We start from the raw sequence: 14,855 nt of genomic DNA, 5'->3' as shown, positions 1-14,855 counted from the left end.
ATTCCAATATTTTTGTTCGAAAATACTACCTTTAGAGCTGAAGCGATGAGAAATTAAGTTGGAAAAAGAGCCAATGCTTTATTTTTTTCCGGATATTCTTTTTTGTAACATAATTTTTTAGGTTTTATATACAACATTGACAGCGCTGATAAGGCATTCAGTTACTGAAAAAATGATGTCAGATGCAACAGTTGAGGCATTGGTATCATCTGTTTAGTATCTATGTACAAAACCTTAATGGCAAATTAAAATTAATAGCCCTACTGCTGTGCATCTTACTGGCACACAGCCTTTCATGCACTCCCTCTCCATTTCTGTTCAGGAGTTTCACATCAAGAATCTAGGAGAGTCCTGACACCACCATTTCAATAGGAAATGGTGGAGGACTGAAAGGTAACATTCTTCAGTACTTTTTTTTTCTGTCTACCCATGACGTCATTATTATATGCTCATCAGTCCTGGCCAGCTCAGGATATGTATTCGTATGCAATATCTTCTATTGTTCTGATTGTTGCCTTCTTCTGTTAGATCTTTTTTTTTTTTTTCACAAGGAAGAGAAGGATCAGCAGACAGAGGTGGAGGAATACTTAATTCTAGAGTGATTTAGTTGTCTGAGAAAGCTTGCTAGATCATAATGTGGTCCAGAGGATGGCTTCAGGGCATTTCAAAACCTGAAAAAAAGGCATAAAGTTGAGATTCTTCAGTTCCTCCTGGAAACTGTGGCCAGAAAGCCAAATAGTGTGTTAAATGTTCTGTACTCTTTTTTGCCTGGTAGGCTGGGAATAACATTTAACAAGGAATTTTTTGGTAATAGAACTTCAGGATAATTTTTGGCACTTTAGAGATGCCATGATTCTTTCTAGGGTTTTCTTTGCATTAGGTCAGCATCTCATGGCTACTATTTGGGAAAGTTTAAAGCAACAAGGATCACTTAAAATAAGTTTAGTTTAAAAAAAAAAAAGAAAAAGGACAATAAACCAGGATTTGTTTGGCAAAATCTACTTCTCTGTCAGTCTCTAAATGTGTGTTGACACTCACCATGTGCTTCTGTCGAGGTAAGGCTAACTTTAATAAAACGGGTTGTCTGTTTATAAAAAGACTCCCACAGAGCGGTGGGAAGAAGTAAAATCTATATGGTGAGAGGCAGCTGATAGCCAAAATCTCTGTGTATCATGCCGCCTTGTATGCAATGTGCCTGCACATGTTTTTTGGATGTTTGGGCACATCCATGCCCTTAAGGCTGTGGCTGATGAAGATAACTATCAGGATTGGAGTTCAAGCCATAAAAAATACTTCATTTAAAGATCAGTACCCCTTCAGTTCAAAGGCTAATGAAACTCTTTGCTCATTAAGAATTTGGAACTCCTCTGTGTTTTCAGTGAGCTTATGCATTCCAGTCTGAAGGAAGAAGCAGATGACAGTTTTTTGCACTGCACAACTCTGTTGTGTGAGGTACAAAGAAGCAGCATAGGTTGCTACACCAAATAACCCCTACACAACTTCTAGTGACAGACTTTCTTTCAGGAAACCTGACTTGGAATCTCCAGGTCTAACAAGAGCCAGAAGGTGTGAGCAGTGAATATTACAGATAGTTTCAGTGAATTTGTACTCTTGCATTACCTTTCCCATCAATGCCTTCATGACAGGTACTGTTGAAGCAATGTCTGAATGTTCACTTAAATGACAGAAGAGCGGAAAATGTAACCTTAATAATCAGGGATTAGGCATTTCATTCCTACTCCAAAGCTTATTTTGACACCCTTTGTGTCAAGAGGTCTATCCATTTGCATTCTTAGTGGTAAAACTATTTGTTATCATTTCCTCATTAGAGCCACAAGATGGGCTATCAACCTTCAAGGTGCTTTTTTTGGTTCATATTTTAATATTACTTCAGATTCCCAGTTGGAACATTTTTGGTCACTACTAGGATCAGGGTTTACTATTTGATCTTTTTCATTCCGAGTTAGTGAGAGCTTACCATATTCCACAGGAATGATGCCAGTCTAGTAGATCTTGTAAACCAGCTGCAAGCTCATTTAAAACTATAAATAAAAATATGCCTGAGGTCCACAGCTTCATGAAAAGTTTGTCTGAGTTGACATGTATTCTGTACAAGAGTGGACAACACCAGTGTACCTGTCCAGATAGGCCATAGAAACATGGCGGTCTTAACACTGCTATTAAGACTTTTGGTACCCTTGGGAAGCTTATTTGTGTATGTTTCTTGAAACTTAGATGCATCATCATAGTATACAAAGCTCCAGAGCCCATGTATTAGTATACAATACAGTCACATTATTTCTTGGAAGGATTCAAATTATGTGTATTTATCAAATTGGTATGTCAAATCACATACATGTCACCAGACTACATTATGTTTTAGGTATCAGAACTTCGATAGTATTCCAGCTGCACAGGCATTTCCCAGACATCAGTGAGTTTTCATGCCATTGTATAATTCTGAAGTATGGTGCCAGCCAAAAATAATCTCACCGTTTTGTCCCAATCATTAACATTTTTGGAACTGTAACAGTATGTCATGGATACAGAATATATATATATATATATATGCCAATCTTGTTTGCCTCACCTCTTTTAAAAAAATGTTAAAGCCTAAGGAGGAGGGTAAAATGATACACTGATTACTGTTCTTGTAATATACAAAAACATTCATAGTTGGAATAACAGCTGACTTTTAAATGTCAGGGGTGAAAAAAGTTGAGGTCAGTTTCGGCCAGCTCCTCAGGGCATAAGAGCTAGAGGAGCTGTTAGAGATGTTATGCAGTAATTTCAGAGAGTTTGCTTTGTGTCAAGAAAACGTCAGTTTCAGCTTACTTTCATGCTGTAATAGTCTTTTTCCTTTTTTTTTTTTTTTGCGATCTTCCAGTTCTTCTGTGGATTCTGTTTGCTACTTCTACTGTTGCTACATTTGAGGAAAGAAACTTTGCAACTGAGTAAAGTCCTTGCCTAACCATTTGCTTTCTGTTAGCAAATACTTGCTTTATTTAACCTGTGCTAGAAACTTGATAAGTAGCTGAAATTAAGGTGTAAGTAATTGCTAGGGTAAACAATATAATTTTAAATATTTTATGTTTTATTTCATGTCATTTGCATGCTGGAGTGATTCTCTTCCTTCAGATGAGCTTAGTGGCCTAAGTTGAAGTCTAGTTTAGTTTGCTATCTTAAGTGGAAGTTAGAGGTTGCTTCTAAATTCCACAGTTGTGAGAGTCAACAGCTTGTTATGAACCTGACAGTAAAAAATCAACTCAACAAAGATATTCTACCCCTTTTCTCTTACTACATTCTGCTAATATTTTTGTCTAAAAATGTCTGTAATAGTGCATGAATTGGTACATTTCAACCTGTTCAGTCTTCTATTTTAATTGTACCTTCTAATAGTCGATACATGTGAACATAGCTCCAAAGCAGCGCTTTAGCTGTATTTTCACTGTAGCTATCTCATCAGTGCTGTTTTTGTTTCATGGTCAGATGGGATGAGTGCCAGTTCAGGTTTATTCTTTTCAGTCTCTTATTTGACTGTCCATACCCATTACCAGGTTTTCAATCCATGTTTTCTGGAGGATGCCCATCTTTCCTTTGCTGCAAAGATTGACTGATAAAAGCAGAATCAAGGGAGCAAGTCATGCAGTCTTTTTTAATGGTGGTGGTGTTTTGCTTGAATCTGGGGCTTCAGATGAGTGCCATAAAATTCAGGTTGATCCTTCTTTTTGTCTTTGAAACTAATGAGTGGTCTATAAAGACATGTTTCTCGCTTCTTGTTGAGTAAAAGGGGAAGAGATATATTCCTGCTGATTTGACAGGGAAGAAAGATTTCAGTACCAAGGCTTTTGAAGGTTTCCTTACCTTAGTTAAGGAAAGCAGGCTACCAAGCCATGATGTTTGGTTTTAGTCCCACCTCTAAGCTATGAACTTGTCTGAAGATAGAACTAAGAACAAAATCTTCTATGATAGTATTATCACAGAAAGTAGATTTAGTGTCTTGATAAACTCTGAATGTGCTCGGTGATAGATTTCCAGAAATGCAGTTCTCTGACCGCCTCTGAAATTTTGGGAGCAAAATATATTAACTGCTAAATACTGATATGTTTCAGTTTAGTCAGATAGCTTATAATGTATTTATTGGTTGGAAAAGCTTTTACCATCTCCCATTTAAATTACTATTAAAATTAATGTTTAAGAATTGAAGTAATAGTTACTTTTAATCATCCAGATTGTTATAGTATCACACCAGTGGCTTCCAGGGTGTCTTCATACCCCAAAGTTCTCTCCCTATGACTACATATTTCTTTTCTCAGCAGATCTTGTTTCTAGGACAGTAGTTGCAACACACTGTTCAAGAGAATTCCTGGATGCCAGACATGAAACGTTTTCAGGAAACAATCTAGTAATAAGTAGCATGACCTCAGCAACAAAACTTGTTCTGTGGGTGTTGAAGAACATCACATCATTAGTATTAAATCACCCCGTAGTTGAATACTTGTCATATACAATCTTGTTGAATACTGTTGTTCCTGTTTTCTTGCTTCTCATGCAGCTTACTGAGGTTTTTTTACCTGTGAATCAGTTAAAAGGGTTCCAAAAGATGTAGTGAGTTTATAGTCACCTATGAAAAATACCATTGTTGAACTGTAGTCTGATTCGTACTTGATTTGAGATCTGCTATTAGCAGAAAGCTGCCTGTCTCAGTTTCACCCTTTGCACTTTTACACAAAGACAGCATACGTCTTAAATTCCTCCTGCAGCGATAGCTGACCTCTGTCATGTAATTTAGTAGGTTCCCCTTTCCCAATCTTATGTTCATTCAAGAAAATCAAAACTTACTTACTCACTAGACATTACAAAGCACTGGCCTTTGCTTTAAATAAAGCTTACGTTTACTTTGTCTTCAAGCTTACTTCTGTTTTACAGAGAGAATGTTTTGTATTAGCATGTGCTTATTCACAAATTGAGATGAGTGCATATTGAAAAAAAAATCTCTAAATTACTCTCTCATGCTTACTCTAACTTAAGGCACATTCTGGTAGGGCTTAAGTGTGATTTCTTAATCATATTAACATTACTTAAGATTTTTAGTAACTGCAAAAGTGAGCTGTACTTACACATTCACTCAACCTTACTTCTAATTTTTTTGGTAAGAAAATATTATGGTCATGGATAACCAAGTCTGTGTCCAGATATACTCATCTCATAGGGAAGTTAATCAAGCCAGTGGAGATAAAAGCATTCACTTTACAAGTAAATAATCACAACTTCTTACTATGGAGACAGTCTTTTAAATGTGGACTGCCTGTATGCACACGTCCTCTCTTCCTTTGAGTTGGAATGCTTCTATAACTAATGCTAGGTATTCCACAATTCACAGTGTGCTGCAGGTTCTTCTAAAAAGTCGATGGTCAGAATCTGTCAAGGAAACCCAAACCTGCTCCTTTATTTTTTTCTTGAGTCTTAGCATTTTGAGACTTTAAAGACTACAAGCCATGAAGGTATGGAGTAAAAAATACCTGTATGCTTAAACAGATTAAAATCTAACTGTATTTTTCAGCATATTATCTTAACTGGTAACTGTTTGCAGGATTGAAACTTTTCAAATTAGCTTATTCTGCAGTACCAAAAGGGTAAAAATGTCAAGTCTGTGAATACCATACTAAGGTAGGATTCGCCCTCACCTGTGTGAAAGGCAGACATGGAATTATCCTGAGGAACTGTGTTTGAAGCTGTAGCGAAAGGAATGATTTACAGCTTATGTGAGATAAACATTGAAATACAAACCATTTAAAAGGAAATCCTTCCTCTGTTATCCTGTCTTACCTTTGTAATTTTTTCATTAATTCTTCTGAAAACAGTGAATAATTATGTTGGATTAATAGGTCTTTTAGTTTAATATTTTAACCACAGATAAATATCTCTAACTCTGTTAAATGCAGCCTATTATAATGTTAGGACCAACCTGTATACTTGCTGAAAGCAGGCAAGTACACCAAAAGTTTGCACACATTCAGTGAAATGGTTTAATTTAAAACAATTAAATTTATGATATAATTAGAAAAAATATTTTTAATACACATTTTTTTTATTTTGTATTTGACTAGCAGAACTACTGTACTTACTAGCTGATTTTTCTCTGTAACTCAGGATGAATTTAAAGCAATGTCATAATTGAAATAATTTCATAAAGAAAGTCTTTTTTTGGAAGTATTTAGTACAATTTCTGCAGTTTGAGTAACATCTATGCATTGTCAGAGTTCAGACTTTATTTACTTGCTTACTTGCAATCTGATGTTACAGAATTACAGGTCATGCCAGGTTAGGTTTATTTATGTAAAGGCTTCCTTATTTGAGTTTGTCATTGTGTTTGAAATACTGTGCTTAGTTCTGAGCTGGTTGTTACAGGAGTGGAGATATGGGAGCAGAGGAAACAAGGCAGGTGAGCTCTCACAGAAAAAGTGTTGGAACAAAGCTCCTTTAGATGTCCTCTGTAAGAGGAAGTTGTGATTCCTTCAGTGATTCTGGTAGTTCATTAGGCTTTTTCAGGTTTTTTGAACAAAGTAACCCATAATAGTGCATAGCTTCAATTTATAATGCTATCTAGGTTATTTGTAAAATGGTGTTTTTCTGTCGCTCTCAGGCCTCATTAGAATCAGTCTTTAGTGGATAGACCACGTTGGTTGCTTATAGACATACTGAGTTCAATTAGCACACCAAAAGTTTTCATCCTCTGATGTTTCTAATCAGTGATTTTCCAGGAAAAATGTTTGTTGTATCTTAGTGTATTGTCTTTACGCTTCTGCTATTCTAGCAAGTAAGAAAATTCTGTTTTTCATGTATTTTGTACCTGTTGCCTTCTAAATGGGCAGTTCCAGCATGGAATTTCATTAGACCAGTCCTGTTTTCATGCCACAGTCATTAATTAATGCACTAAAGAAGAACAATTGCAAAAATCAGTATTTAAAACTAAAGTTCACTTTTCAAGGCAAAATGTTTTGCTTTGCTTTTAGCGAATTCCTTACACTACACACCTTCCAGTCCTTCTACTAACCCCCATCTTCTCCAATATAATAGCAAATGTGTTGCTTTATCAAATGGTATTGAAGCCTAACCGAGTTATAACTGCTGTAGCATTTATTTACCAAACAGAAGTATCTATAGTTCCTATACACGTAGATAAACCTGTAGTACACTTCATTTAATTTTTTATATGTCTCCTTTAGTTCCTGAAAATATCTTTAGAGTCTTACTGAGGGGCACATATGTGTTCAGATTGCCTTTTTTTGTCCAAATCCATCAAATATATATTGCATTGGCTCTTCTCTCTTCACAAAGAACCGCTTCCTGACTTGTTGACAATTGTTTAACAATTCTTGTCATAAAATTGAGGCAACGTTTCTTTCAGAATCCTGAAGTCTGTTCTGGTGTCCCCGACTAAAGGACTCTTTTGGAATTACAAGTTTGGGGGATTGTTTTTTTGTCCTTTTTATCAAGATAGAGCTCTCTCCTGAAAACACCATTAGCTTCTATCCCATCTTTCTTGTGCTGACCACAGATGACCTCACTACCTTTTTTTGTTCTATTTTTACTTAAATGGCTGGGTGAACTTTTTTTTTTCCTTAACAAGGTCTGACTTAACTTGACTTTTCATACTATCCTTTTTATTACAGTTTCTGACTTCCAAGGCATAGCTTTCTTTTCTGATCTTTTTTGTTTTCCTTGTAGGCTTCTTTTCATTCCAGGCGTCTCTTGTGACGTAAGTATTCCTGCGAATTTTTTAACCTTTTCTGTTACAATTTTTTTTTGTGGGTGTAACCTCCAGTTGCCATTTGCAGATGACATTGGTCTCCCATATCTCTTGTCTCATGTCTGCATGAATGTCTTGCGCATCCTAGGAAACTGAAGAGCAATTCTGAGGTCAACACATACCGGGTAACCAGATGAAATTGCCACTTGGGCTCTCTTAACTCGGGGTCATCCATGTAGGCATCGACACTTGAGGTGTCTTACACTGACTGGAGTCTCGCCCTGTCTCCACTGTGCTTTAACCACTGGCATTTAACAACCCCAGCTATTGTTTACAGGAGAAAAAGTTAAATTCAGCAACCGGTTCAAATCTTACAGGTGACTGTGTTATAGACCATTGGTTATTAGCAACATGTAAGTGATATTACTGTTTCATTTTAAGTGTTTCTGCTGTGATGCATAGTTAGTTAACTTTTGCAGTAGTTAACTTTTCCACACTAGTAGACAGTGCTGCATCACTCAGTTGCATTGCTGTCACATGTTCTCCATTCTCCCGGCAGATCCTCATGCAATTGGAAATGAGGGAAAACTGAAATCATTAATTTGTTGAAACATGAACTTAAAGTTGGCATTCCTGACAGTCTTCATTTTCTGAAGTGGCATAGCTTTAGGTATAAACCAGAATTTTCCGGATAACTGTAGCTGGTGAGATTTTATGCTGTGAGTGACTGATTACTTTGAGGTAAATTTCAGATTAATTCTGTCAACAGTGATAAATTGCTCATTGTTCATTGCAGTCTACCAATCAAGTTAAGCTAATGCAACTGCAACATGCTGCAATTTTTAAGGGTACCAATTGAGGCTTTTGCAGCTTACATTGAATTGTGCCAAAGTCCTGCCAGGATGGATTCCAATTAAGTTTTTCTAAAATAGTTAATAAAACCAAAATCTGTGCAGATCTAAACCACCAGAATGTTTAAAAATGTGAAGTTTATATTCTTATAGTTCATCAGCTAGACGTGCATTTAAGTTATATGCTGGTTTTGTACATTTTCTGATTACTTAGAATATATTCTGCAAAAGCTTATCTGAAGTGACTATATAAGCAGTGTACAAAAAGTCCATTTAAACATGTGCCTTTATCAGTTTGCTTTCACATAATTGAACTTAGTGAAACTTTAGAAATTATTTCCACTTCGGCTCTTCTGTTTTGTAGTGAAAATCCTTCTGTCTTAACAGTAATGCATATCTTTTATGTTGGTTTGTAAACTTCACAGTCAAAACATTCTTACAGCATATATATGTGTGTGTGTGTATACATGTATTTTTTTAAACTAAATATTTTTTAAGGAACCACTAAGAGCAAGGCAGCAAAGAAATGTCCAGGTCGCCTGAATATGGTATTTGTTTACCCCTGCAAAAAAAGAATGTAAAGCATTTTATGGCTATTTAATGATATTTATAGGAATAAATGGTAGGACTGCCCTCTCCATCCCAGCAGTCTTGTTATCTTCAGATCTCTCATGAATCAGAGTTCAGCTGAGTCAGAAGTCATCTTAAATGAGAGGTTTCTAAAGCTATTTGTTGTTTTAACAGGCAATAGAAAGAAGAAAAACCTTTCTTAATTTACTTCTTGAATGTCAGTGTTCTCACACATTTATTTACACTTTTCTCTTCTTACCTTTCTGATAAACATATTTGGTAAATAAGAGATCCTGTTCAAGTTTTTGTTGTTAAAACAGACTTCATCATTGGTGCCGTGCAGATTGATAGGACCATTTCTGTTTCTTGGGGATAGGCAGTCATTTGTAGGAACTCTAGCAAATTGTATAAAGTTGTAGTTCCTGAGTGATAACATAATTTTTAGTCCTAGATTTTTCTTGCTTTAGAGAAGCTTATCTCTTATTGCTATCTGTACAGAAATTTTTACTTCAAACACTCTGAAGCGATAGAAATGTTTTAATAAGAAGTGCTCTTAAGATGGTAGGATTGTGTTCACTGGGCTTTGCTTATTTTCTATTTCTGTTTGTAGTTTTGTCGTCTCTTCTCATGGATTTTAACAAGTTAGACTCACTAGGGCATGATAACATCATACTAGAAGTGAATTCTAGGTTAATTAGTTTTCCAGGTTTAATACACTGCTGTAGGTATTTAATAACTTCAAAGTTCTGTCATAGAGAGCAGTGTCTCAATAAAGAGTGCTGAATCTTGAGTGAATGTCAGTCATGTATCACTAAATTTAGCACATACTGTGAATCCATCTAAGGATTTTCTGCTTGCTGTAATTGACAGATAGCCCTGAGTTTTTGACGTCACAATTTCTGAAAAATAATACCTTCTGCAGCGAAAGTAGAGAAATATTAAAAGAAGTATTAAAAGTGGTATGCCCTGAGTAACTATCCTGGTGACTGTGTTTGTACACAGCAAGGGCAGAATGCGGTCAATAGTGACTTCTCTTGTTGGATTCCTGACAAATTTGTTCAGTTCTGTTGCCTATTGAGTTGTACATTAGAATAATCCCCCATTCCCAAGTTAAATTTTCCTTAGAGAATATATTTGTCTTTTTTATTTTTTTTTTTTTAAACCAGCATTCTACTGGTCCCGTGTCATATTTGATAAAAAGGTGTTTTCAGGACAATTCAAACATATCTGGTAAATGGTTTCTTTATATGTATCTATTTTATATAAATATGCATTTATGCACACGTATAAAATGTATTTCTTCAGCATGAACTTTATTTTTCATCTTAAGGAGGCTATGCCCTTTTCTTTGTTCCTTTTTAGGAATTCTCCTGTAACTTCCAGTCTTCAATTCATTTGCTTTTAATGTATTGTGGTATCTGCAGGTCTATAGAAATGCAGTCGTAGTTCACTATTCCAGTATCCATGATGTTTTTCTTGTCTTCAAAGCTGTCAATGGTACTTAATACATCACTTCAGTCATAGCATTCTATCCTTAATTGAAGACCATAACTAAAATAAAATGAGAAATAGTATCTTTACTTGACAGAGAATAAAAATATATATTACCAAAAAACTTACCATTTTTTCAGTATATTTTTTACTGATGACTGCTTACATTTCTACTTTACTTTCATTTATTACTGTTACAATTTTGAGACAGCAAATTTTAACTGGAAATAGTACTAAAAGTGAGAGGAGGGTATGCATAAAACCATAGGTGGATTAAACATGGTAGACAGAATGCAAGAAACATGGAAGTAGAAGTATACAGAAAAATAAATTAATTTCTAACCATTTATCGCCTTGATAATGTGTGTTTCTCGGAATAATTATTGTTTTGTGTTGCCTTGGGTAAAGAAGAGAGGACACTTCAGCTGTGCAAATCACAAAACATCTGACTGCCTTGCCTTTTCCAAACCTCATAGAACATCAGTTGTCATCTTGCTTTTTATTGCTGCAAGGTTGGCCCCTTGCTACCAAAGTCTATTTTCCTGCATCTGTATAGTTTCCATCCCCACATTCTGTTACGTGTTTTGTGGATCCTGCCTGTTGAATCCAGCCTTTAAAGTCAATTCTGCTGAAAGCACCTACACTGAAAAGAGAGGAAAGAGTACCTGTAGCCATAGCTTCTTTGGTCTGTGCTAAAGGCGTTTGCTGTTTCTTGGTTTCTTCATCTGATGATGTAAACCAGCAAAGGCTTACAAATCTCCTTGACCTCACTGTATAGTATAATGCATGATAAGATGTACTCAGCACTGGGGGGGCGACACTGGGTCATTTGTTGGTGTAGCCAAATGGCATGCCATTGTTTTGCAAAAAATATGGGTTTTGAAAGATCTTCTTAACAGTAAGATCTAAGAATTACTGGGTCCTTGTTGAATATTCAGTATAAATGCCCAGCTCTGAGATAATTAGTTGTTTAGGCTCTCAAGCTGACGTTAATTGCCAAGTTAATTGTTTTTTAAAGCCCTATTCTAAACAGTTTTCTGTAGCATGTCTTCTGATTTTGTATCGGTAAGCCTCCTGAAATATATTAAAACCTTGAATTCACTCCAAGGCTACTTGTTAAATTTAGTAAGTCGTATGTCCTTGGACAAGGAAAGGGAAAATTTTGACCAAAAGATGCATCCAGTCTTCTTTGAACTGATAAAAGTATCTTGACATCCTATTTATAAATTACCGTATTTAGTGTATGTGCGAAGAATTTTTCTAATGTCTGTATTTATTGGTTTATGATGTAATTTGCATATTGCAGTTTCTTATTAAGCATAACACATTAAATATTTTTAGCATTATACAAACATTAAAATACTTTCCTCACATCTGTATTATTCTAATGCAAATGCCCTGTACTATACGAAAGACTATTAATTAAAAAAAAAAATAAATTGTTACTTATTTTCTTTATCTTTTTGCTATAAACTAATCTGTAATATCAGAACCAAGAATGAGATAACAGATTTAACCTTATACTGAAGTGAGTAGATTTTGGGGAACAGGATAGAGGGAAATGTTATACAATGCGTCTTAAAAATTAGTCCACTATTTCAAGGGAGTTTTGTTGGTATTTAAGTGTTCTTATCCAGCTCTTACTTTTACCTTTCAATTACTATTTTGCCTGTCTTGAAACAGAGTACAGTGACAGTATTTTGATAATGAAAGGCTGTCAGGTATCACATTAGCTTCTGCAAGTACTATCCCTGTCCATATGGTTTGCAGCAGCTTAAAATACTTCCTTGTGAGTCTCTGCACGGCTTAATGTTACTCTCACATGACCAAAAGGAAAGAACCATGATAAATGAGCTTTGAGTAAACATGTTCAAGATAAGGGTTATTATTTGAGTTTAAAATTGTTCTGTTTCCTGATTTCCTTTGTTTTCAAGGGAATAGGCCTTGTTTTAATACAAGGGTCGGTAATGTCAGAACTTCTAGGAACTTGCATTTGTTTGGTTCCTAGTTTTACCTGAGTTTTGCATCACATGCCCAGCATAAACGGAATTATTTCATTGTTCTAATAGTGGCACAACATGAGGCATTTAAAGCCCTCTAAAGGTATCAATAGCTGTTTCACTTTTCCTTGCACCGGAAACTGTGATACAGTTTTTTAATTACTTTCTTTTACAGGTTTCTTACATCCTTTCCTGGAAGCTTGCAGTAACGAATCCTTCTTCCGTACTTGCTCTGTATTGCTTCGAAGTTCTAAGCTAGATATTCAGATTTTGGAAAAGCTCTGTGTTATACTGCAAAAACTCTCCAGAATAAAGTAATCCTTATTACCATTATTCTGTTAGTTATTATTAGATCAGCAAACTTGGGGACCTTTATCTTTCTCCTTTTTTAAAAAATGTTTATTTGCTCCACCATAGACAATGCTGGACTTTCTCTGCTAGCAGTTAAATTTAAACTGTTTGTAACACAGATCTGTAAGACAAGACTCTCAATTTGCATATAAATCTAGTTTAATTTACGGAGTACAAACGAAAAAAAAAAAAAACCTAGCCTAAAGAGGAAATATTCCTTATGTATACAGATGACAAGAATGCTTAGAAGAGAACCCTTCTTTTCTTTCCCCTTGACCTTCAGTTTTACTTGGGTGCTTGGTAGTAATCTCCTTTGAAAATTTAGCCTCATCTGTGACTTGCATTCAAGTTGCATCAGTTTTCATTTCCTTCAAAACCAAAATTTAAAGTCTTGAGCCATTTAAGCCCTTTTGGGAATGTTAGTGTTTATAAAATATGTTCCTGTTGCTTACTGATTATTAGTTTATTGTAACAAAGGTCTTCATCATAACAGTAGTAATGTGCTCCATTGGTGCATTACTTAATGGGATTGTTTCATTTATAAAAGCAGGTATCTAAACTGAGCCATTTTTTACATTAGACTTTAAAATTGTTGACAAAACTGGGGCTTTCATTTGACTTTATTAGGAACAAAATTGAACTCTAGGAGAAAAAAATACGTTTTCCTGTAAAATAATCTAATATAAATCATAACTTACATGGGAAATATACTAAAAGTAAAATTTGCTCAGAAATCCTAATTATTTAAAATTTTTAATTTGTTGTTTCTGGAGTCTTATTTCACATGAGTGAAACCCTGTTACAGCCTTTCCTTGAGCTTTCATTATACTACATGTAAATACCACTTACTCAAGTGAAATGATAGTTTTTGGTGATTTTTGCCAAGATTTTTCTCACCATGCATTGATAACCTTCTGCTTAGACACATTATATGCAATGTAGAAGAATTATATGAAACTCCCAATATAATGCACATTTTTCTTCATTAAGAAAGTAATTTTCTGTAGAATCTTTAGTGTTTAGATCAAACCTCTCAGTTTTCAGTTGACAATTATTTTATGTAAAATCTTTTGCAGAAGTAATAAGAAGATGTTTGAATTGTTTACTCTTCACCAAATGATCCAAGAACTGCATAGGACTACAAACCCAGATCATGCATTCCTCTGTATAAACCTCAATTCAATTCTGTTGAATTTGGGATTGTCAAGAAGTAACTCTCTTACCTCCAACCTAAGCACAAGTCACTAGCACTACCTTTCAATCTACTTACTGTTCTGTATAAATTATACCAACTGCCTGTGTTACTTGAAATTTGGATTATTTTTTTTTAACTGTTTTATATAAATAAATTAAGCAGAACCTCAGTACTGTATATTTCCCTCGTTCATAAAAAGGAAAATGAAAAATTGCGTAATATGCTAAATGGCTTTCTTCAATACTTTTAAAAGAAATTAAATAATGCCGCTATTCTGAATGACACATGCGATCTAAGGAATTGGATCCCTTGAGTAAGCAGATCAGAAATACCAACCTTTCCTTACAGGTGTGAATCTTAGTTACCTTTGACTCTTTACGGAGTTTTATAAATGCATTTATTTATTTTATGGTTGATAAGTAACAGACAGGTATCTTATCAGATTATCTTTTGAGACAATTACAGTTTTAATGATTAAAACCAGATTTTGATTTAACCTAACTAGATGTGTTGAATGAGAAATTTTGTTGTTGTTTTGATTTCAGAATGTCTTAGTGTTTGTTTGATCTTTTCCTCTATTTATGTAACATTCAGTATTTTATCCTGCTTTGTATGAATTCCTAGTGTAACTTCGGATTGTAATA

The 14,855-nt window shown here is 34.9% G+C and overlaps 1 protein-coding gene across 1 annotated transcript in view; it reads left to right on the top strand.

The window, feature by feature from the left end:
• The window catches only part of CCDC138 (coiled-coil domain containing 138), a 37,543-nt gene extending 23,279 nt beyond the window's left edge, over positions 1-14,264 (top strand). The window contains exons 12-13 of the mRNA XM_059821804.1: positions 12,841-12,979; positions 14,093-14,264. Coding sequence (XP_059677787.1) covers positions 12,841-12,979; positions 14,093-14,264 — 311 coding nt within the window. The remainder of the gene's footprint in view (positions 1-12,840; positions 12,980-14,092) is intronic.
• The last annotated feature ends 591 nt before the right edge of the window (positions 14,265-14,855 follow it).

This window comes from Gavia stellata, chromosome 1 (assembly GCF_030936135.1).
Source record: "Gavia stellata isolate bGavSte3 chromosome 1, bGavSte3.hap2, whole genome shotgun sequence".
Lineage (NCBI taxonomy): Eukaryota > Metazoa > Chordata > Aves > Gaviiformes > Gaviidae > Gavia > Gavia stellata.
This window is presented reverse-complemented; position numbering and strand designations above follow the sequence as displayed.